The sequence below is a fragment of the Polypterus senegalus genome, chromosome 9, assembly GCF_016835505.1.
Source record: "Polypterus senegalus isolate Bchr_013 chromosome 9, ASM1683550v1, whole genome shotgun sequence".
NCBI classification, from domain to species: Eukaryota; Metazoa; Chordata; class Cladistia; order Polypteriformes; family Polypteridae; genus Polypterus; species Polypterus senegalus.
In genome coordinates this window covers 2,470,904-2,494,473 of record NC_053162.1, presented here as the reverse complement: position 1 = coordinate 2,494,473, position 23,570 = coordinate 2,470,904, and the positions used below count along the sequence as shown (strand labels likewise).

Below are 23,570 nucleotides of genomic sequence, written 5' to 3'. Positions count from 1 at the left end.
TATTGTCTAGTGAACATATTGTTTTATTTTTTAATTTGACACTTTTTAGAGATTGAGTATTGTGCCACTAATCAAAACAATGCAAAAACAAGCTGGCTGAATGGAAAACCAGGAGGATCCATCTGTCCTTCAGGACTGGGGTAGAAGCACCACTGGGTTACTGTGTACAAAGAAAGCATAGCACACAGTTGTTAGCTTAAAAAAAAACAAAAACCAGTCTGTCTTGTCACCTGATATCACTTTTAACTTTTTTACCAGCAAATCACTGTGGATCGCCCCAATGGTAACATGGCAGGAAAAAAAAATGGGCGTGCCAAAAGTCTTCAGGTGATTTATTTTTCATTTTTAGGTTCCCCCCCCCTTTCCTCCCCACTAATCCCTGTTTATTTTGTTGCCTGCTGATTTATGCGGTAGAGGGTTAAGTTGGGTGGCTGGATGGCTGGAATTGGAATACCTAGAAAGCTGGTGGCAGCAGTGGGGTAAAGGGAGGGGTGCTGCCTCACCCCTGCCTCTCCTTATATGCATCAAAGCAGGGGTTTTATTACATTGCTTTTGCTGAAAAACAAATCCTCCTCATGTTTATGATGGAGTCCTTGTTCTGTGCAGATTTCACTCTTGTCTGAGTTGATGTGGCTTTGCTTAGTGCTGGGAAGATGACAACACAGTTGCCTGATGCTTGTAGAGATAAGGGGATGGGTTAAGTGGTCTCTGAAAGAGGTTCATAAATCAAATTAATTCTTTTTATATTCATATTTGAAATGATTTTTGAAAATGTTCTGCTTAATTTCTTCTTCTGATCTTTTACATTGACCCTTTTGTGTTCTCACCTTCCTCACCTGTATACAGTACTGTATTTCTGTAAAATGTATGCATTCACTTAAATGTCCTTAAATTGTTTTCACACTGCCCAGTTAACTGAAAACCTGGAAGTCCATGCTAGGAGCTATAAAACCCCTTTTGGTTTGTGGCCTTCTAAGATGTTAAAAAAAATGCATAGATTTTAATAATAGTATGCAAGAGGACTGTGCCTTAGCCTTAGTGTACAAGTTGTTGCTTTTCTACTTATCTTCTCCTCTCCAATTCCACCTCACCAGAGTTTAGCTCTTCAGGTTATCCTTTTGTGTGGTTGTGTTCTACTTTTTATGACAGATGTATATTTTGGCCCACTCATTTTTTCATTTCACTATAACCATTCCAAACCTTTCTCATTATAGCAGTTTAATTCAGCTTAACATAATTTCTCCCTCTCTTCAGCCATTTAGAATTCTGTGTGTCCTTTGAGTTCCCTTCTTCCTGCTCCCAAGCATTCATACCCAGGCTCTTGTGAATTTATTAACTATATTTTGTTTAATTACATCCATTTACCATACTTTTAGATAACTTTCAGGATATCATTTCATATCCTTTAGCCTTTTGGGAGCCTATAAATACTTCTTCAGTCGTCTCACTTGCACTTGTCTATATTATACTGTAGATTTGCCTACACGGTTATATTTTTGCATTGTTCTCCTCTACACTGTTGTTCTTCCCTTTGTGTATGCTGTAACTCCACATTTTAGGTTCTTTAACACTAGCTGATGTGAATCCTAATGTGTAGTGATAGGTGAACCAGGCAAATTTCAATCTTCATACAGTTTTACGTATCTGACACTAAAATGCAAAACTCACTAAAGCAGGGGTCACCAACTCCGGTCCTGGAGGACCATCGTGGCTGCAGGTTTTCATTCTAACCCTTTTCTTAATGAGTGACCTGTTTTTACTACAAATTAACTTCCTTTGAACTCATTTTAATTGACTTGCTCTTGAAGACTCAGACCCCTTAAATTGTTTCTTTTTTCCTTAATTAGCAGCCAAACAATAATGAGATACAAAATGAGCCCAAACAACTGGTGTTCATCATACAATATCAGAAAATAAAGAAAGATGAAGCTCTCAGGTCCCCAAAATATTTTAACAGTGCTCTTTGACAGAGAAAATCCACAATTTCGGAAATGTCTGCTAATGCACCACGAGAGCAGCAACAAACCATGGAATTAAAGAATGGGTTTAATTAACGGCAAGACTCAGCGCCTCATTAAGCAGCTGGTTGAAGTGAAATTGGTTGGATTTTAACGCCCTTACTTAGTTAGTCTTCTGTTGGCGCCCTCACCTCACATTTCATTTCTGTTTGGGTGCCATTTAAGGAAAGACATGAAGAAATTCAGGGGAACAAATCTTTAAAAAGCAATTCAATTAAAACAGATTCACAAGAAGTTAATTAGCAGCACAAGCAGGGCACTCATTAAAATAAGGGTTAGAATGAAAACCTGCAGCCACGATGGTCCTCCAGGACTGCACTTGGCGACCTCTGCACTAAAACGTTTTTTGGGGGTTTACATTTTTTGAGGGGTAGAAAACAAGGACTTCTGTGTTTACCTGTAACTCGTTTTTTGCAGCTGCTTAACACATGTAATATGTGGCACACGTGTCAACTCAATTCTGGCTTTGTGCCTCATTCACATAACCGCTTTTTTCCACATGAAAACACACCATTATGCACATCACTCACTATGTGTTAAACTCCCAATTGTTACACCGCAGTGATCCTTTCCTCTTCCGTAATTCCTATGAAGGACTTTGAGGATATGGATTCACCAAGCACTGCAGAACTTCAAGTTTCTGTTTTTGTCTCTGATGGATCTTTAGGATTGCGATCCCCATGCATGTCATCATAATTGGCAAAGCCGGGTTTCGTAGTACCAAAAGACATTTAGCAGCTCAATTAAATTTCAACACTTGGCAGGAATATTGAGTCCTGTGTTTAATTGTTTTGTCCTCACACTAAATGACAGAATTAATACATGTAAGTGCTTCCAGACAGGAACTAAATACCTTTATTCTTGTGTCACTACTGGGCTGGGAATGAAATGCCATTTGTTTCAGAAATTATTTTTGCAAAGTAAAACACAGTTTCAATGCAAATTCAGTTTTGCTCTTCATTAATGCTGTGTAATGTTAACTGTGTTCAACTTTGACCTATTTTGTACTAGAGATAATTCTGTGTACAGTTTTGTCAAATGATGTCGGTGTAGTAAGGGTAAATAGTATTCATTACCAGCATTTTCCTACAGCTTCCATACTCTTCTCTGTTCAGTTACTGTTAGGTTCTTCATTTAACTCCACTTAATGCTCTATACTTCACCCAGTAATTTTGGGTGAAACCTTTGATCTTCTAACACCTCTTCTCTTTTTTTGGGGGGAGCATATTGCACATTTTTGGTTCTTAAGCTTATTTTTGTATGGGTTCCTTTGATTCCTCTGCCTCTTCTTACTCTCTGAACTGCATTACCTTTATACCAGAAGCTCATGCCATCTTTGCTCACATCATTGCACTTTTATTGTTAAGTTCTTTACATCTGTGTTTTTTTTTTTTCCTTTTGTTCATAGCTAAAAGCAGTACATGAGCAGTTAGCGGCTTTATCCCAAGCTCCAGTAAGTAAACCAAAGAAGAAGAAAGAAAAAAAAGAGAAGGAGAAAGAGAAGAAGAAAAAAGACAAAGATAAAGACAAGGAAAAGCACAGTAAAGTGAAGACTGAAGAGGAGAAGAAAGTCAAAGCACCACAGCCTGCCAAGCAGACACAGCCGAAGAAAGCACCAGCCAAGAAGGCAAACAGCACTACTACAGCCACCAGGTATCAGAACGCCTAGAAAAAGAAATTAAAGGGGCATTATGTAAAAGAGCTGTTTTTTAGGACATCAAGAATTTAGTTGAAGAAAAATGTTTGTACTTGTCGTTATATTAATGAAAGCATATTGCTTTGTACAGAAAATATGTTTATTTCATGGTTTATATCATCATAACAGAAAAGGTCATTTTCAGTGAAGTGCCAACAAGAAGCAGTAGTGTACATCATTTAGCTTCTTGGCTATGGCTTCTCTTCAGGAAAATCCAAGTCTCGGGCCTGAAGTGCGACTTACTACCCAGTAATGCCAATGTCACGTTTCAAATTGTCAAATCCTGGTCAAATTTCAGCTGCTGATCTCATTGTCTGAAGATGTCATATTACCTGAATTGAAATTGCTGGGTATATCAAATCAGATGACTACATAATGACATTTCAGCATTCTTTTCACATTTCCAATGTATTTTGGGCTCACCCCTTTTTCTGATAGCCAATTACATGCTACTTTCATGAATACCAATCAGTATAACCTGCACATATTTGGGATGTGCTATGAAAACTGAATACCTAGATGGGGAAAAAAACACACAGATGCAGAGAAAGAATGTAGATACTATGCAGCCAGTGCCTCAGCCAATGTTCAAGCACAGGATTCTACAACTGTGAGACAGTAACACTTAACACTGTGCCGTGTCTGCATTGCCGTGCTTTGAAATTTTTAAACAAGCGTATTGATCTGTTTTCAGTAGCAGTACTTGTACCACTTTAGAAAAAGTTGTTTAACCAGTGGATTGTTTCCCACAGTAATGTGATCTAGCAGTGGGGGCACCTTTGGAGTTTTAGCTGGGGTCTCCCTTGCAAGATGTCACTGTTTTGGTCACATGGCCATTTCCATAAAAACTAATATTAGATTGTACCAATTTTTTAACATTATGAATACATTACAATGTAATGAAATACAGTCATATGAAAAGTTTGGGAACCCCTCTTAATTCTTTGGAACTTTCAAAGTCGCAACTTATTTTTAATATACGACATGCCTTATGGAAACAGTAGGATTTCAGCAGTGACATTAAGTTTATTGGATAAACAGAAAATATGCAATATGCATCATAACAAAATTAGACAGGTGCATAAATGTGGGCACCCCAACAGACATATGACATCAATACTTAGTTGAGCCTCCTTTTGCTCCTTTGAGCCTCCAGACGCCTCCTGTAACCTTTGATGAGTGTCTGGATTCTGGATGGAGGTATTTCTGACCATTCTTCATTACAAAATCTCTCCAGTCAAGTTCAATTTGATGGACAGCCTGCTTCAAATCAGGAGACTGTGATGGCCATTCCAGAACATTGTACTTCTCCCTCTGCATGAAAGCCTTTGTGTTTTGGGTCATTGTCTTGTTGGAATATCCAACTCCTGCGTAACTTCAACTTTGTGACTGATGCTTGAACATTATCCTGAAGAATTTGTTGATACAGCGATCCCTCGCTATATCACACTTCAACTTTCGCGGCTTCACTCCATCGCGGATTTTAAATGTAAGCATATCTAAATATATATCACTGATTTTTCGCTGGTTCGCGGATTTCTGCGGACAATGTGTCTTTTAATTTATGGTACATTCTTCCTCAGTTTGTTTGCCCAGTTGATTTCATACAAGGGACGCTATTGGCGGATGGCTTAGAAGCTACCCAATCAGAGCATGTATTACGTATTAACAAAGTCCTCAATGATATACGATATGCTTCCCGCTCGGTGCTTGATTGTTTGCTTTTCTCTGTCTCTCTCACTCTCTCTGCCTGACGGAGGGGTTGTGAGCAGAGGGGCTGTTTGCACAGAGGATACGGACGCTCCTCTAAAAAATGCCACTTTATCACGGTGCTTCAGCATACTTAAAAGCACGTATAGATTCGCTCTCTGACATTCTGTGCTCCTGACACGCATTCTTTGAAGAGGAAGATATGTTTGCATTCTTTTAATTGTGAGAAAGAACTGTCATCTGTGTCTTGTCATGGAGCACAGTTTAAACTTTTGACTAAAGGGTGTTATTTCATGTCTAGACGGCTTTAATAATGTTAACAGTGTGGTTGAGTTTATAAGGGATTAAAATATATAAAAATAACCATACAGACATATGGTTTCTACTTCGTGGATTTTCATCTATCGTGGGGGGTTCTGGAATGCAACCCCCGCGATCGAGGAGGGATTACTGTATTGGGTTGAATTCATCTGACCCTCGACTTTAAAAAGGGCCCCAGTCTCTGAACTAGCCCCACAGCATGATGGAACCTCCACCAAATTTGACAGTAGGTAGCAGGTGTTTTTCTTGGAATGCGGTGTTCTTCTTCCGCCATGCAAAACGCTTTTTGTTTTGACCAAATAACTCCATTTTTGTCTCATCAGTCCAAAGCACTTTGTTCCAGAATGAATCTGATTTATCTAAATGAGCATTTGATACAACAAGCGACTCTGTTTGTGGCATGAGCATAGAAAGGGGGGGCTTCTTTCTCATCACCCTGCCATACAGATGCGCTGAATTGTAGAACGATGTCCAGATACACCATCTGCAGCGAGATGTTCTTGCAGGTCTTTGGAGTTGATCTGTGGGTTGTCTGTAGCCATTCTCACAGTCCTGCTTCTGCATATTCCACTCCTGTATTTTTCTTGGCCTGCCAGACCTGCTGGGTTTAACAGCAACTGTGCCTGCGGCCGTCCATTTCCTGATTACCTTCCTTACAGTTGAAACTGACAGTTTAAACCTCTGAGATGGCTTTTTGTAGCCTTCCCCTAAACCAGGAGACTCAACAATCTTTGTTTTTAGATCTTTGGAGAGTTGCTTTGAGGATCCCATGCTGTCTGTCGCTCTTCAGAGGAGAGTCAAAGGGAAGGAGGCACAACTTGTAATTGACCCCCTTAAATACCTTTGACCACTCATGACTAGACTCTCCTGTCTATGAAGTTCAAGGCTTATCGAGCTCATCTAACCAAGTAATCAGCATTGAGCAGTTACATGAATTCAAATCGGCAAAATTACAAGGGGACCTAAATTTTTACACATCCAGTTTTTCACATTTGATTTAATTTCATATAACTAAATACTGCTTCACTAAAAATCTTTGTTCGGAAAACACCGCAGTACTCAGAATTGTTTAAAAAAAAAAAAAAATTGTATAGTATTTGAACAGGTTGATGAAACCGCATACCACAGCAAAATTTCAGTCATGTTGCTATCTGAACATGAAGCTATAATATAATATAATATAATGTAGTATAGTATAGTATAATATAAACGTGCCTGCAATAAGTCAAATATAAAGTAAAAAAAAAAAACAAAAACAAGTTGACAGCCCTTACTGAAAGTGTATATTGTAAATGAGAACAGCAACTAATAAGTGAGGGTTGGGGTTATGCAGGATGCCCTGTTTAAAAAAAGCAAAGTACAAACATTCTGAACAAAAAGTCAATTTAGAGGGTTGGCGTACCGTTGTCCACAAATGAATGCCGAGTTCAGGTGATGATGGGGGGTTTGGGGGTTTGACTCATTTAAATTAGGTAGTGACTTTTGTGAGTGAAGGAAGTGACCTCAGAGGAGTTTTCTTCTGCCACATCCTAAGGAGACGCATGGAACAAAGTTGTTGTCAGTGCCACACTTAGTTCCTTCCCCATATTCACCCAGCACAACCATAAAATACTCTCCATGCCCATGTGTCTGACACAATCTGTTTGTATATCAGTCTATTGTTGTCATGCTGTCCGCTGTCCTATTACGCTTGTGCAGCCACAATCCAGTAATGAATAAGGCTGCTTTGTTAAATATAAATAGAACAATTAGGTATGAAGGTTGTATGCAGATTCTTCAGTATTCCTTTGTTGTCCAAAAGTAATGTGTGATATTTACCCGAAGAAGTAATCTGGTGTGAGCTTCTGCACAATAATGAAGAAATAGTTTGACGCGTTTATCAGTGCAGGAGAATCACAAGGAAATCTGCTTCTGTCTGTCTTCTGTCGCAGTGCACAAGACAATACAGGCAGTCCCCGGATTACGTACGAGATAGGGACTGTAGGTTTATACTTAAGTTGAATTTGTATTGTGACAGATAGGGGGCAGTATCGCTCCCTTGAACCCTACGATCAAACGTTAGACACCAAATAAAAGTCCAATAATCGACTTTAATTGACACAGTACATACAGTGCATAAAGCACCCTCTCCACCACTATTTGCATAAACAAGCCAATAATCACTATCACAGATACAATAAACAATTCCTCCAACTCCCAGATGCGTTGCCCTCCTACCACCCAGCTCAGCTCAAAGCTCTGGTGTCTCCATCAGTCTTTTATATTCCTTGCCCTGGAAGTGTTTTGCTCTCTCTGTCCATGTGACTAGGAACACTTCCGGGTCAGATAAAAACCTTCTTCTTTACCCCGGAAGCACGTCATTCCCCTTGTCCATGTGTGCTTCCGGGGCATAGGGAAAATAGTCACTGTTCCTCCCTGCAGCGCCTTCTATTGGCCCCCATTGGTATTCAGCAGGGCTGTAAAGGAAAACTCCAACGTCCATAATTCCCTGATGGCGTTCGGGGCACCTCCATGCTGCAGGGAGGGCTCCACCTGGTGGCGTGGGGGTATTGGCCGGGATGAATGATCGGCCCATCCTTCACAGTATGTAAGTCGGAACAGGTCCATTATTTTAATAAATGTTATTGTTTACCGACTGTAACCAAATGCTCTCCCAATGAATGAGGTAGTTTCACATCTCTCTCACCTTTTTATTATTTCTACTTTATTTTTCTTGGTGATGGCTTTCTTTTATTTACTGTCTCACCAGCACTTGCATCAGATTTATGTTTCAGAGACATTCTTGAAGGGTGAAGACAAAAGGTTAAGATGGTCTTTTCTGTACAGCACTGTCCACGCTGTCACAGCAGGAAGGCACCCCTCGTCGGCACGTCTGGTGTACTGAACGAGAGACAACTTCCTGCTATGTGCGTAACAATACAAGCAGGCTTGCTATTGAGAATGAATGGGGGCGGCGAGGGGCGATTCACCACCCGCCCATCAAGCAGTCACCTCCACTACAGTATGCTGCCTGCAGCGTCCGCCCACTGAGAACGAACATGGTACGGCAAAAGGGGTGTATTGAATCGCCCACCACCGCCCCCATTCAACAGACAGCCATCTGAGGCACACTACAATGTTACCCCCTGCTGCCCTGTTCAGCCTCAGCCGGGTCACCACTTGCAGCATCGCCAGCCACCCACCAATAATGAACGGGGCAGCTGTGTGGTGGGCGGGCAGTGAAATCGCTTGCTCCCGAGGGACACTACACTGTGTGAGCAGCGAAATCGCTCTGTCCAGCCACCGCCTGCAGTGTCCCCAGGCCAAAGATGACGCAGCGGCAGTTACTGAGGAGAATGCGTCGCAGCTGTGGCCCCGTTCGGATGTCTGTAGCCTGGGGACTACCTGTATATAGACAGTAGACAGTAACGGCGCAGTGCACGATAACATGCAGTGAATACACTTGACTTGAGCGTTCATAGTTTTCATTCTCTTTCTCTGTACGTTTAGCATTCATTTGCTCAGAGGTTGATGTGCTTGCTGAGCAGCCTGCTTCTTGTCTTCTTTCATCAGTATCTTTTTGCGTTAAAACTGATTAAGTCAGTGTTTGTGTTGCAATTACTTTGTACGTTTTCCTTAATTTTTCACTTAAGCTGGCACTTAAGTCTTCAATCTGCCTTAAGAATGATTTAAGATATGAAGAGGTAGAGGAAGTGACTGCGAAGGTGGAAGGGAATGAGAACGGCGCCCGCACGCATGTGCCACACGGCCGACCTGCTGATTGCTGCCGAGAGTTGATCCTACAATACAATAAAATAAAAAGAGGAATAACCTTGGAGGTCAATCATCACCCCGAAAGCGGATGGTAGACGTCATGTAGTGTATGTGTACCAAATTTCAGGTCAAACTGTTTGTGAGCTACAGGTGGTTTAAAATCCTGGACAGACAAACGGACAGCCATGATAGCGTATTATATAAAAAGATTTTTAAACCGCATATGATATCATGCTGATTTCATATGGTCCACTAAAACAGGTCCTCAGGAGAGTTTGATTTTCTTGTTCTCATCTGCCTAAATAAACCGGACTCTTGGGGAAATCACACCAGAGTTCGCATAAATAGCAGCAAATGAACTAGTTGTGAAAACACTTTCTGTATAAGTTTATCCATCTTACGTCCCAGCTGTCTGATTTAGTTCACTGCCCAAAACTGATCAGCTCAATCACCTCTTTCAGTCCAGTTTTTTCATTAAATATGGCAGCAAATTAGACGATTCAACAACAGAGGTGTTTATTGGCCTTCTGTTGCAACTGTTTTGAATGTCTCACCTCATTTTCCCATCTGCTTTTCCTGGTAAGAGTTGTTGTGGCAGCAGACCAGCCCAGACTGCTGTCCACAGCTATAGCATCCAGCTCTTCCTGGGGAAGTTCCCATGCATTACCAAACCGTCTGAGAGATACAATCCATCCAGCATGTCCAGGGTCTGCTGCATGGTCTCTGCCCAGTGGCACTGCCTTGGGAGAGTTACCTGGGGTCTATCCTACGATATGCTCTCATACCACCTCAGATGGCTCTGCTCGATTCTTAGGAACAGCGTCTCAACCCTCTCCTAAATCGCTCAGCTTCTCGCCCTGTCCGAGAGTGTCAGCCCAGCCACCCTGTGAAGAGTTGCATTTGCCAGGTCCAAATCAGGCAGAGCTCCCTCTATACTGGCTGGTTTCTGCCTACACCAGATTAGATAGCTCAAAATAGGACCCAAAATAAGTTGGCAACATGAAAATAGTAAGTCCAAACACAATCCTTTTAATTAGTACCAAAATAGTTTTAAAAAAAAATCCATCAAAAATACAAAGCTGTCATAGATGACCAAACTCCACCAGCTTCACACCAGGCTTCACTTCCCAAGCCTGCCTTTATTGGGTGCGAGAGGACCATTAATGGTGAAAGAAGGGTGGGAAAAGTACACTATGCATAGAAACTAAATATAGTAAAGCTAATAGAAAATGCATAATTAGACAAATAACATTATAAATTGTCTGTTATACCTGCACCTGCCTTGCGCTCTCCACCTTGCATGTTTTAACTTGCACTGCATTGTTATCACTCTTTAACATTGTTTCTATCAGTATGCTGCTGCTGGAGTATGTGAATTTCCCCTTGGGGATTAATAAAGTCTCTATCTATCTATCTATCTATCTATCTATCTATCTATCTATCTATCTATCTATCTATCTATCTATCTATCTATCTAAATAATAAATAAACAGAACAATATTATCAGAAATGATAGAAAACAATGAGCAATAATGAACAAAGGCAGAGAAAAGTCATTCAAACATAAAGCCAGGGTAGGAACTCTACTCTACCTCTGCCTTAACCTTGACAGCAGCTTAGTATTTAGTATTTATTGCAGCTAAAATGTGATTGCCCCCAAAATTCACATCAGACAAGCTTTCCAACCATTCATGAATTTCCAGTTGCCTCCATCACTTCTTACATGAGCATTAAAGTCTCTTAGTGTGACATTGGGTCACGAATGTATTTTCTCTTAATATCCTTATCCATTATCATTAAGTATTTGGAATGCTTTGCTTACCAAAGGGTTGTCCACAAACCCAATTTGTCCTTTCTGTATCTGAGACTCCTAGTGGTTTCAACCATTCTAGATGAATGGCACCAAAACGAGGTATCATCTTCAATAGTGGGCTTTGGTTCCAGTAGAGTTGAGCTTTTTTTATGTCTAGCTGTTTACTATCCTGAACCACTGTCTTCTTTTTCCCCTGATAGTTTAATGTAGTTCCATGTCAGAATAGACCATTTACACTGTCGGAGGCCTACCTCTCTAGCTTTGACCTCCTTGTACTTATCATTCCATTACAGATTACAGTTACAATTCCAAGTGACTATTTAGTGGAGTCTAACTACTACATATTTGGCTCCAGTGTCTGAGTAACTTAGTCACTGGTTGGTTTCTTCTAGTTTTAATTAGAATCTTAAGTCTTTTTATGGAAGCAATTCCAACTACATTACTGTAAATGTTTTAGAGGTCAGCCACACACACACACACACACACACACACACACACACACCCAAGTCATGATTGTAAAAGGGGGCGACTGACAAAAAACTTGAAAGATTGACTCTCTTGAACTAATGGTGACCAATTGAATTGCATGCAAGAGTAAGAAATCAGCTTCTGTCTGAATAACTGAATGTTTCACTTGTGCTATCACCACAAACGTTAGCAGATCTTCTATATTTACAGACTTAAAAGTGCATGTTGTTTAAATTAGGTATGATTAGATGAATGTTATTATGCCCTTTGGGAAATTCAGATGCATACAGCAGCAGAAACATAAAATAAAAGGATACAGACTCCCAGCACATATAATACAGCCAATCAATCAATTAATCGATAAGTAAATAAAAAAGCAAAAATAAACCTAATGAGTACATCGATTGGAAGCATTGAATTGCCTAATAGCAGTGGGCAGAAGAGACTTCTTAGCACTCTGTGGTGGTAGAATGAGCCGTGGCAAAAAAGTGCTCCAAGAGAGCGCCTCCTTGAGGGAATGCAGGGGATTTTTCATGATGTTATTCACTGTTGCCATCATTCTGTTTTCCACTACACTTTCCAGTGTTGACCTTGTGATGGAGCAGGCTGTCCTGATAGGTTTGTTCAGGCTTCCCCAGGGAGCTGCAGTGTACTGTATATCATGATACTGGCCAGTGAAATATTTCTACACTTTATCTATAACTAGGGGGTTCCCCCTGCTCACTTCGCTTGCCAACCCCACCAGCCTGCGCTACATGCCAGCCACTTTGCATCGCATCTCTGCCGCTTGCGTTGTGAAGAGCGGGGCTTAACACACCCCAAGGAGACGCGGTCGCTCCTCCGAAACCTCCTCTTAAACAATGATACAATGGGAAAGAAATAGTTGTTTGTTTTTTTTTTGGTTTTTTTTTTAACCTCCTCTTTGCTCATTCGGCCGCTGGCTTGCTGCTGTGCCACGTGATGTGACTCTTGCACGGCGCTTCGAACATTTAAAAGCCTGTACATCAGCTGGCCTACTCTTTGTGTTTTATTTCCAGCCCTGGGTGTGGTTAAATCTTTTGGCACAAAGTCCCATCTTGTGAGACGCGAGTTCTTGATATTTTTTAGTTTATAATTTAAAAACGGGATAAGAATCTGAAAATCTAACAACATCACATTAAAGTTCGATAAATTCTGAAAAGAATAATACCAAACATATATATATAGGTTTTAAAATGAGCCCGATTTAAAGTGGGACATAAAAAGTCACATAAAATCGTTGCACTTTTAGGCGTAGGATTTTATATATAGAGAGTAGATATGCATAAATTGCATAAAATGCTTACATCACTCCATTATTAAAAAAAAAAAAATGTCTGAGACGAGACATTTTAGCCTGGGACGAGACTTGACTTTTTCAGAGAGATACTTTTATGTCCTGCGAGACGAGACTTTGTGCCAAGAGATTTAACCACACCTAGGCCCCGACATAAAACATTAGAACACTCTAGATGAGAACAGGCCACTCAGCCCAACAAAGCTATCCAGTACTGTCCACTTTTTTCTTCAAAAAAAACATCAAGTCGAGTTTTGAAAGTCCCTAACATCTTACTGTCTACCACACTACTTGGTCGCTTACTCCAAGTGTCTATCGTTCTTTGTGTAAAGAAAAACTTCCTAATGTTTGTGCGAAATTTACCGTTAACAAGTTTCCAACTGTGTCCCCCGTGTTCTTGATGAACTCATTTTAAAATAACAGACTCGACCCACTGTACTGATTTCCTTCATAATTTTAAACCCTTCAGTCATGTCACCTCGTAATCTTCTTTTGCTTAAACTGTATAGGCTCGGCTCTTTTAATCTTTCCTCATAATACAACCCCTGTAGCCCCATAATCAGCCTAGTCGCTCTTCTCTGGACCTTCTCTAGTTGTTGTTATGTCCTTTTTGTAGCCTGGAGACCAAAACTGCACACAAGACTCCAGATGAGTCTTCACCCGTGTGTTATAAAGACTTGAGCAGGACCTCCTGTGACTTGTACTCCACACGTCAAGGCGCTATATATTCTGTTAGCTTCTTAATGGCTCCTGAACACTGTCGAGAAGTCGATAGCTTAGAGTCCACTACGACTCCTAAATCCTTCTCATTAGGTGGACTCTCGATTTTCCGATCTCCCATTTTGTATTCAAACCTCACATTTTTACTTCCTATGTGTAATTCTTTACATTTACTGACATTAAATTTCATCATCCACAAGTTTGCCCAAGCCTGTCTGCTATTCAAGTCCTTCTGTAATGATATAACGGATTCCAAATTATCTGCTAATCCACCTGTCTTGGTATCATCTGCAAACTTCACCAGCTTGTTACTTATATTCATATCTATTGTAAATCATTTATATATACATTATATATATATTAAAAATAGCAGCGGCCCCAGCACTGACCCCTGCTGGTCACCACTGTTAGCCTCGGCCAGTTCTGATGAGGTTCCTCACACCATCACCCTCTGCTTCCTGTGTCTGAGCCAATTCTGCACCCATCTAAAAACATCACCCTGAACTGCCACTTCTTTTAATTTGATGCCCAGCCTCTCATGTGGCACCTCATCAAATGCTTTCTGAAAGTCAAGATAAATAATATTATATGCAAAGAGTACAATCTAGACATCTAGACAAAGAGTAGATGACAAAGTAGAACCGTCGTAAAGAATTCAAAAACATTGGCACGATACACCTGTAGAGCAGTTAAAGATAATGAAAGTACTAAAATTCAAAAGTCTCAAAAAACATGATAGTAAAGATCGCATTAGTGCAAACAAACAGAAATTATTACTCAGAACAGCGAAAAAAGATTGAATATATTGTTCAGATTTAAACTTGTAGATTGTCTAATTATTGTTGCCATCAGGGAAAAGTAGTGTTTCTTCCCAATGAAAAGGCGTATCTGCGAGAATTACAAGATTTGTTGTTTGGTGAAAGTGAAATCCACATACGTGAGAGTGGCAGAGATGCAAAGTGGCTGGCTCGTAGTGCAGGCCCTAGGTGGGGGGGTTGGTGAGCGAAGCAAGCAGGGGGCAAAGCCCCCTAGTTTAAACCATAAACTAAAACTTAAAGAGAGAAACTTGTTACTGTGTGGGCCAGTTTGTTAATTTTATTTGTTTGTTGCTGCTTTTCTGTCAGTTCTTGGAGTCGTCTTGTGTCAGCGAATATTAATACTTGGGTGTTATAAAGATCAAAAGAATTAAAAACAAATTGAGTGCTCAGTTTTTTAAAGCGAGCCATCTCTTGGACAGCACTATATTTCTAATGCTGTAGTAGAAGAGTTCCATTGTTTTTGTGAAATGTATTGTAAACTTAGCCACCTTCCAGGGCTAGTGTCTGAGTGGGGGGAAAAAAATGTTGGGAGTGCTTGTGGGAAATGACCTTCGAGCATTCAGATCTCTGATGTGAGGAAGGTGCTGTGCTCTGAACAGACCCACATAAATACATTATGGTATGATTTATTTTAGGCAAATCAAGAAAGGAGGCAAACAGCCAGCAGCCAGCTATGACTCTGATGAAGAGGAAGACTCCTTGCCAATGACCTATGACGAAAAGCGGCAGCTCAGCCTGGACATCAATCGTCTGCCTGGAGAGAAACTGGGACGGGTTGTGCACATTATTCAGTCAAGAGAGCCTTCACTTAGGGACTCTAATCCCGATGAAATCGAGATCGACTTCGAGACGCTTAAGCCTTCTACGCTACGTGAGCTAGAGCGCTACGTCAAGTCCTGTTTACAAAAGAAGCAGAGAAAGCCTTTACGTAAGTGTGGCTTTGTGTAGAGCAGAGTGATCTACTTCGGTAGGAGTTACAGTAGATGAGGTGGTGATGAATGTTGGTGGGTGGTGGGGATTGGGAAGGGAAGTACCGGTAGTGCTTGATGAAGAATTGTTCGTGCATTCAAAGCCCTTTTCTTCGTGTGACAGGCGACTTGCTTTACTGAATGAATCCTCTTTTTCTAGTCCTTGAGCTGAGTGAGCTTTGTTGGTATTACAGTTCCCAGTCCCATACATGTCGAGCCATGTAGTTTTACTTTTTCCTTTTCTGTTTAGGCTAATTTTTATTCTTGTTTGTTTATTTTTGTAGCATTCTCTTTCGATTTCCTTTCTTTGTTTATTTTTGTTTTTGGCATGAAGATTGTGACAAGAGCTCAAAAAATAAAAACGTTATCCGTTACAGTTAGACTCTGATCTGAGCTCTCAATTAATTCAAGTAGTTTCATTGTTTGGTTTAGTTTTTGAATTTGGTTGGCTTTATTTCTTTCTTTCTTTATTTACATTTCATTTTAATTAGGAATAGCTAATCCCTCCCCTGCCCCGGTATGTAGACATACACACATACACATCACCACAGCTGTGCGGTCTTAGATCGATCCACGTACTTACTGTACACGGCTGTGTGTTTCATCCTCAGCTGGCACAGGGAAAAAGCAAAGTGCGAAGTCTAAGGAGGAGCTCGCTCAGGAAAAGAAGAAAGAGTTAGAAAAGAGACTGCAGGACGTGAGCGGACAGCTGAACAACAACAAGAAACCGCCCAAAAAAGGTACCTGTGTTTCAAGGGTTAGCCAAAGACTTGAGGTACAGGCTGCCATATTGGGCTTTTGAGTGCAGAGATCAGAGCAGGAAACTAACTAGTCAGGGCAGAGTTCCCAGGAACAAGGAGGCCTTTTAGAGTTACTTCAAAAACTTTTTTGTTTTGTTTTTTTGCGCATCCTATTTAGTTATTTTTTTTTATCCTTTGTTATTTTAAATCTGTAGATAGGCTTATCTCGAGTGCTAAATTTTTCATCCCCAACCACAAGCCTCGTTAATCATCTTAAATATCTCTCTGTATTTTTTTTTTGGATCTAATGGATAGAATTTGCGACTAGTGGTCTTTTCTTTTTTTCCCCCTTTTCCTGCTCTCTCCCTCTCTAATAAGGTAGCTCTGATTGGTTAAAGAGATGATGCAGTATAGTTTTTCTGAATCGAAAGCCTGTATAAACAGTTTATGTTCCTTTTTTGGGTGGTGGGGTGGTCCTAACCGAGCTGAAGACAGTCTATATTGATTGGTGCAGTCAGTCCTTTCAGTTACTATACTCACTCTTTCCTTTCCTTCTACTTTCTGTTCATTTTTTTTAACTCTGCTTTCCTCATTGTGTGTGTGCTCTTCTGTTTTAATTTGCATTTGTACATGTGTCTTGAACTTGTTAAATGTTTTTGTTAATGCTGCTATGGTGGTGATGGTGTTTGTGTCTATTTAATCATTTGCTTGGTTTTGGTTAAAAATCTTAACAACGCAGATGCAAACCATCACTCTTTTTTTGGTGTTGAATTCAAAGCATATACTCTTCATCCATCTATTTTCTGTACCCATTTTTTCAATTAAGATAATTGCACAGAGTTGGAACTTCAGCTTCAGTTTATTGTTGGTCACACTGACATAGCCACACTTGTGCAAGGCCTGTTAACTTAATACACACACACACCTTTGGGTGGATCCTTGAGTTCCCGGTGATAGCCGCACACAGACGCTGATGGAGCTGAGAACCAAACCGAGATTCTTGGCTCTTTGAGGCATCAAGCAATAAGCAGTGTGCCAAAAGGACGGCGAGAGATCTACTAATGATTGGTTTTTTCTTGACTGCAGTGCCAACATTTTTTCCACTGTGGACAAGGACCTAGTTATGAATTCAAAATATAAAAAGCATTCACTCAGTATAACTCAATAATTCGTAGGTTAGGTTTCCATGAAAAGTTAGCCTTATTTCAAATGGCCCATATTGGGCCACCTTAGCATTTAGTGAACTCTTCTTGAATACAACTTCATATGCAGAGAGTTTTGCAGTATTTTCCTTACATTTAATGCAGCATAACTTTTTTAAATAATCCTGAGTATACTCAACAAGCGTTATATTTGAAAAACAAAAAAATGACTGTAATACTCACTGTTAATGCATGTATTTATTTGTCAGTTTTATTCAAAGCAGCTTACAAGTCACATTTGCAAAAGTTTGTTTTGTTTTCATGTTTGTACTTTGAGCAATGGCTGGATAAATTGTCTCACTCGGGACTGAAGTGGCAACAGAACGCAAATCACCTGCTGCCATGTTCAAAGTATACTTTGTGGTCTCAATTCTAGACTTCCCACAATAAAGTCAGAGGAAAACAGAATGTGCAGTACCCCCCTATGTTAGTGTTCAAATTCTCCATTTTGATGTGACTCAAGATCTGTGTTTTAGTTACATTTCTACAGGCCAGATAATCATAGTAGTCTGACCAAAATGCAACACGCTGTCAACCTCCACCGCCATGATAAACAACAGTGTTTAAAAAATAGATAACATACGATTAAGGGCACTATGTGATACATGTACCAGATTTACAGTTTCCCTTTGGTAGTTACTCGGTTTGTTTAGATTGTCCATTAAAATGTAAATCAAGATTTGTGTATTAGTTTCATTTCTAGCTACAGACCAGATAGTAATAGTAGGTTGACCAACATGCAACACATTGCCACCTTTTGACGCCACGTGAAGCAAGAATGTATTAAAATAGATAGATAAGATGAAGGGCACTACATGATAGATGGACCAAGTGTATAGTTTCCCATTGCCAGTGACTCAGTTTGTTCTGATTCTTTATTCAAGGCGTAAATCATGATTTTTGTATCAGTTACTTTTCAACCTACAGGCCAGATAATAGTAGTTGGCCAACCAACATTCAACATGTTGTCACCTTGTGGTGCCATGATAAACAAAAATGTATTAAAAACATTGATAGGAACATTTTCTATCTGTCTATCTATCTATCTATCTATCTATCTATCTATCTATCTATCTATCTATCTATCTATCTATCTATCTATCTATCTATCTATCTATATAGTGCCTTTCATATCTATCTATCTATCTGTCTGTCTATCTGTTATATAGTGCCTTTCATATCTATCTATCTATCTATCTATCTATCTATCTATATAGTGCCTTTCATATCTATCTATCTATCTAGCTATCTATCTATATAGTGCCTTTCATATCTATCTATCTATCTATCTATCTGTTATATAGTGCCTTTCACATCTATGTATCTATCTGTCTATTTGTTATATAGTGCCTTTCATATCTATCTATCTATCTATCTATCTATATAGTGCCTTTCATATCTATCTATCTATCTACCTATCTATATAGTGCCTTTCATATCTATCTTTCTATCTATCTATCTATCTATATAGTGCCTTTCATATCTATCTATCTATCTATCTATATAGTGCCTTTCATATCTATCTTTCTATCTATCTATCTAGCTATCTATCTATATAGTGCCTTTCATGTCTATCTATCTATATAGTGCCTTTCATATCTATCTATCTATCTATCTATCATAGAGTTGCAGCATTCTTATAAAAACCTCAACTTTCATCCTGTGATTATTGGATGATTATTGTGTCTTATTGTCAATCATCCATCTTTTTTTTATTTCATTCCTGCTTTTCCTGTTACACTGTTGTGGAGAACTGAAACCTTTCCCGGTTCAAATGGCACAAGGCAGGAGTTAGCAGTGTTATGGGACACCAATCCACTGCACATGCGTACATCGGCACTCACACACACATGGCATGGTAGACCAGGAGAGTTAACCTAAGGTGTATGGCTTTGGAGTGTATAAGAGAAGATGCAGGGAAAAAGTGCAGACCCCATAGACACTGTGGATGGGCTGAGATTCAGGCTGTGCCGTAATCACGAGATTCTTTGACACCTCACACTGCATGGTCTATGGCAATGTGTTTTGCAAAGCCAATAAAGTACAATGAAAAGTCAGCATAAGATAACGAGGTAAATGACAAGGTAATTGAAATTCAAGATAAATTTACTAACAGCCTGCCTCTGTTCTCTTTTCTTGTCTTTTTGTGTGTGTGTGTGCGTACTTTCATAGCAGAAAAGGGAGGTTCAGCGCAATCAGGAGGACCCTCAAGACTCAGCGGTAGTAGCAGCTCTTCAGACTCTGGGACCAGCAGTACCAGTGGCACTAGTTCTGACAGCAGTGACTCAGATTAAACACAAAGGAACCTGGAACTTTTTAATATTATTTTTTTACATTTTTTTTTTAATCACAGAAAACAATGTATGCCGTTTCAAGTGGATGTGTCTCTGAAAGACATTTTTTAAAACAAACCCTTTAAAAGTCATACATTAAAAAGAAAAAAAAAAGATGGCAAAGTCTATTACAACAGCAGTGTGCAAGAAAAAGACTGGCAGTTAGCCACATTTATTTTGTGACACGGTGCTTTGAAATGAATGTCTTTTAATTCTTTTTTTTCCTGTTTTTATTTTTATTTGACCTGAATTAAGTTTGAGATTACAGAAAAATGGGCATCAAAGTGTACAAATCCAGCAAATTAGTAGAGTTTGTTTTGTAAAGCCCCTTATTTAGTGAGGCAAAGCCAAGAAATAAGTACTTGGTACAGATGCATAGTTATGAGGTTTCTTTATAATTAAGTCCCAGACTTTACTGAAAAGCGATCATGGGCCATACAGACATACAGAGCACATCTGATGTTCATGATACGGGTGTGTATGCATGTGTACCAGGATACACACACACACACAGTTCACTCTTATGTGCTACAAAGAGGTTGGACAGGCTGGCTTTGCTACCATGACCCGTCACCTCCATCTTTGTGTTGTATGTCTGTATAAGCCAGCGCAGATTTCTGGAAGGAAAAGAACTAAATATTTTCTAATGCTTCAAGAATTTTTATACGTATACATAAATAAGATTACCAGTTAAAATATAAAGTCCCTCATGACATTCCATAAACGCTGATAGCCACAGTTGTGTGCGTGGGTGTGGGTGTGTGTGTCTGCGTGCATGCGTGCGTGTGTATATAAATATATAAATATCTTCCTTATTTATTTGACATCTCGGGTAGACATCTTAAAATGGATAAAAGCCACACACAGTGCATTGTGTTGTCCCTTTGAAAATATCATTTGACGAGACATCAGAAGTATAGCTGGCTGGCACTGGAGGACGCTGCTGTCCGTTTTCCCTGTCCTGGTGCGATCTCATAGATTTCCGACAAGGTGTGAGGATTTACTTCAGTGTGAGTTTTATTAGGCAGAGTGATCGTCTTTATCTTGGCGTACATCATAAGGGTGGTAGGTACTTCTAGACAGACATACATATATCTAATCTTTCTAATCCAAATGTAACTATTTGGATAAGAGAGGATTTGCATTATTACTAAACATCTTTTTTAACTTGTGCTTTCTCATGATCTACATTTTTTTTAATCTACCTGCTCAAGAGTTTTTTTTTTTTCTCCTTTGTAGATTAGTATTGCATCCATATTTGAGTAAGGTGTCGTTAGCTTTTATTAACTTACAATTTTTCTACGAAGAGCTTGCAGCTTTCGTCAGCTTACAGGCTTGTCGTGGACTGTTTCAGTTCCACTGCTACAGCAGCACATGTGAGGGATGAAGTGCATTTTGTCCATGCAGTATCTTCTTATTCATGAGCTATTCACATGTGTTTGGAGCCATATTCAAAGTAAACTATAAAGGCTGATTACTAATTTGTTTTTTGCTAAGTTGCCCCCCTTCAGAAAGGTTTGATCAAAAATCAACGAAAATTCCGAAGTATCAGTAAGCATGTCCTCCCTTGATTTACGGTTATGTTGGGCAGCAAGCCGAATAGCTCCTAGGTTAAGAAAATCAATATTTGTATTCAGTCAGGTTGGTTTTAATGTTTGTTTTTTTTTTAGTTTGTGAGAGTTTATCATCTATTGCTAATTATCTTAATAAAATCATCAGGACACCCAATCTTCTTTTCTCCCTCGTCTCTTAAGGGGGGGGTGGGGGGTCTTTAATACTTTTTTTTTTTTTTTTTTTTTTTGTTCTGGCTAAAACTGGAAATTCCGCAAATGGCTAGCTACTCATCAGAAATGTTGGATCAGCTCAGTCCAGAGCCTAAAATTCCTGCCCTCTTGACTCTGAAGATGTTCTTTAGTCGTAGCTTTGATTACTGGGTTTTTAACAGTTTTTTTTTTTTTTTACTTGCAAATCAATCAAATAAGCATGTTGTTACTCAAATATTTTTTGCATTTTTTCCACTGATGGGACCATTTTTAAACAACAAAGGCATATGGACTGTCTTAATTGGAATCTTTCATATATATTTCATCTAATGGGTCAGTTTTTTTCTTCAACCTTAATAAAAGTTGGTAAGGAGGGAGGGGGAAAAAAAAGTGATTCTGGGTCCCAGTGCTATGGTGGCTAAAGTGACAGTTATGAACTATAAAAACGTGCTATTTTTAAAATACGTATTGCTTTAACTAGTCAGGTTATTTAATTTTGAGCTTCGAACTGCAGACAGTAGGCGGCGCTGCTGACATCCCTGGATGGATGTGATTCAGGTGAAATGTAGAAAGCCAACAATTGTGGGTGGGGCAAGGGAGGTGCTTGTTAATCAGAGAACCTTTATTGGCTGACTCTGGCTTTGTCACTTTGGGAGGGGGGGGGTGGACGACCAATCCCATGTCAGGACCCGACATGACTAGAAAAATGAAAGGACATTTGGGAGACTTGCTACTTGTTTGTATGTTTGTGTGACATCTTTTTGGAGCTGGGTTTGCCTCGTGCTTTCTTTCCTGTGTGATTTGAAGAAGTGGGCAATTGGAGTAAATTCAGGTCTTGTTAATCTGCATAACCCCAGTGTTGTAACACAGTAGCTTTGAGTCAGACAAGGGCAAATCTAATATTCTCAAAACTTGAGTATTGCTCTCAAAATGTATTCAGTTTGTCTGTGATTCATACAAGTCGCTTGATAATTAGTAGCCGGTGTTTTACTTTTTTTTTCTCTTCCTACTACCCATAATTCACCTGATATATATTTAATTAAGTATGATAATTTGTGATAACTATTTTAAAGCATTAAGTTTTTGTTTTGTTTTTGCATGATCTACAGCTGACCAGAGTGCAAAAATAAACCATTGATGTTTCTGTGCTTTTTTTTTTTATTTTTTATAATTTTTTTTGCCATTGATCCAGAAGCGCAGTCCCAGGAGAATTAGGTATTTGTGATTGCTCCACTTAAAGCAATATTCACTAATATAAATTCATTTTTGGTTTACTTAGCGAGTGATGTCTATAGAAATAAACGGGGGGAAAAATATATATATATAAATATATATTCTCACTTTTTAGTTAATTCTTAGGCCCTGATCAAGATATTATAGTTATTTTATATTTTAAAGCAAAGTTTACTTTTTATGTATGATGTGCATGCAGGTTTACTGTACTTTTTCTTACACTTTTTTTTGAGAACTGTTTATAGTATCTTCATGTAAATGTCAGTCCCGGGGGGAGGGTTAAAATTAAAAAAAAAAAAAAAGATTCCGTGTAAGTAGTTTTAGGGGTTGTATTGTCGCAACTGAGGCTTTGGGAGCCTTTCCATGGAGAACGGGGAGGGAGAAACAGAAGCTAATATTTGATGTAACTGCTAACTGGGGTCCCTGCATCTGCCAGGGGCTTCTTTTGTTTTCTTAAAATAAAAACAAAATGAAAAAAAAAACGTAAGGTGTGTGTAAATATCTTCTGTGTCGTGCCAGGCTATGGACCATAGTAATGCTGCAGGGAACCGTTGGCTTGGAGCTGCAGCTTAATTTGATGTAGGGTGTGCCAGTGCAAAAAGACTTTTAAATGAGAACTCGATTTAATAAGTCCATTGTGGATTTAATACCAAACCTTGATCACTCTCCTGGTGAAACTCACAATATCAGATCTTGCTC

At 39.4% G+C, this 23,570-nt stretch overlaps 1 protein-coding gene across 6 annotated transcripts in view; it reads left to right on the top strand.

Annotated features, from left to right (window-relative positions):
• The window catches only part of LOC120535069 (bromodomain-containing protein 3-like), a 121,899-nt gene extending 98,546 nt beyond the window's left edge, over positions 1–23,353 (top strand). Inside the window, exons 9-13 of one of the 6 annotated variants that reach the window (XM_039762607.1) lie at positions 259–327; positions 3,427–3,671; positions 15,268–15,560; positions 16,212–16,340; positions 19,718–23,353. In XM_039762607.1, coding sequence (XP_039618541.1) covers positions 259–327; positions 3,427–3,671; positions 15,268–15,560; positions 16,212–16,340; positions 19,718–19,836 — 855 coding nt within the window. In that variant the 3' untranslated portion in view covers positions 19,837–23,353. Of the gene's footprint in view, positions 1–258; positions 328–3,426; positions 3,672–15,267; positions 15,561–16,211; positions 16,341–19,714 lie in introns of all 6 variants that reach the window. The other 5 variants (XM_039762606.1, XM_039762609.1, XM_039762608.1 and 2 more) reach the window with 5 other exon arrangements.
• The last annotated feature ends 217 nt before the right edge of the window (positions 23,354–23,570 follow it).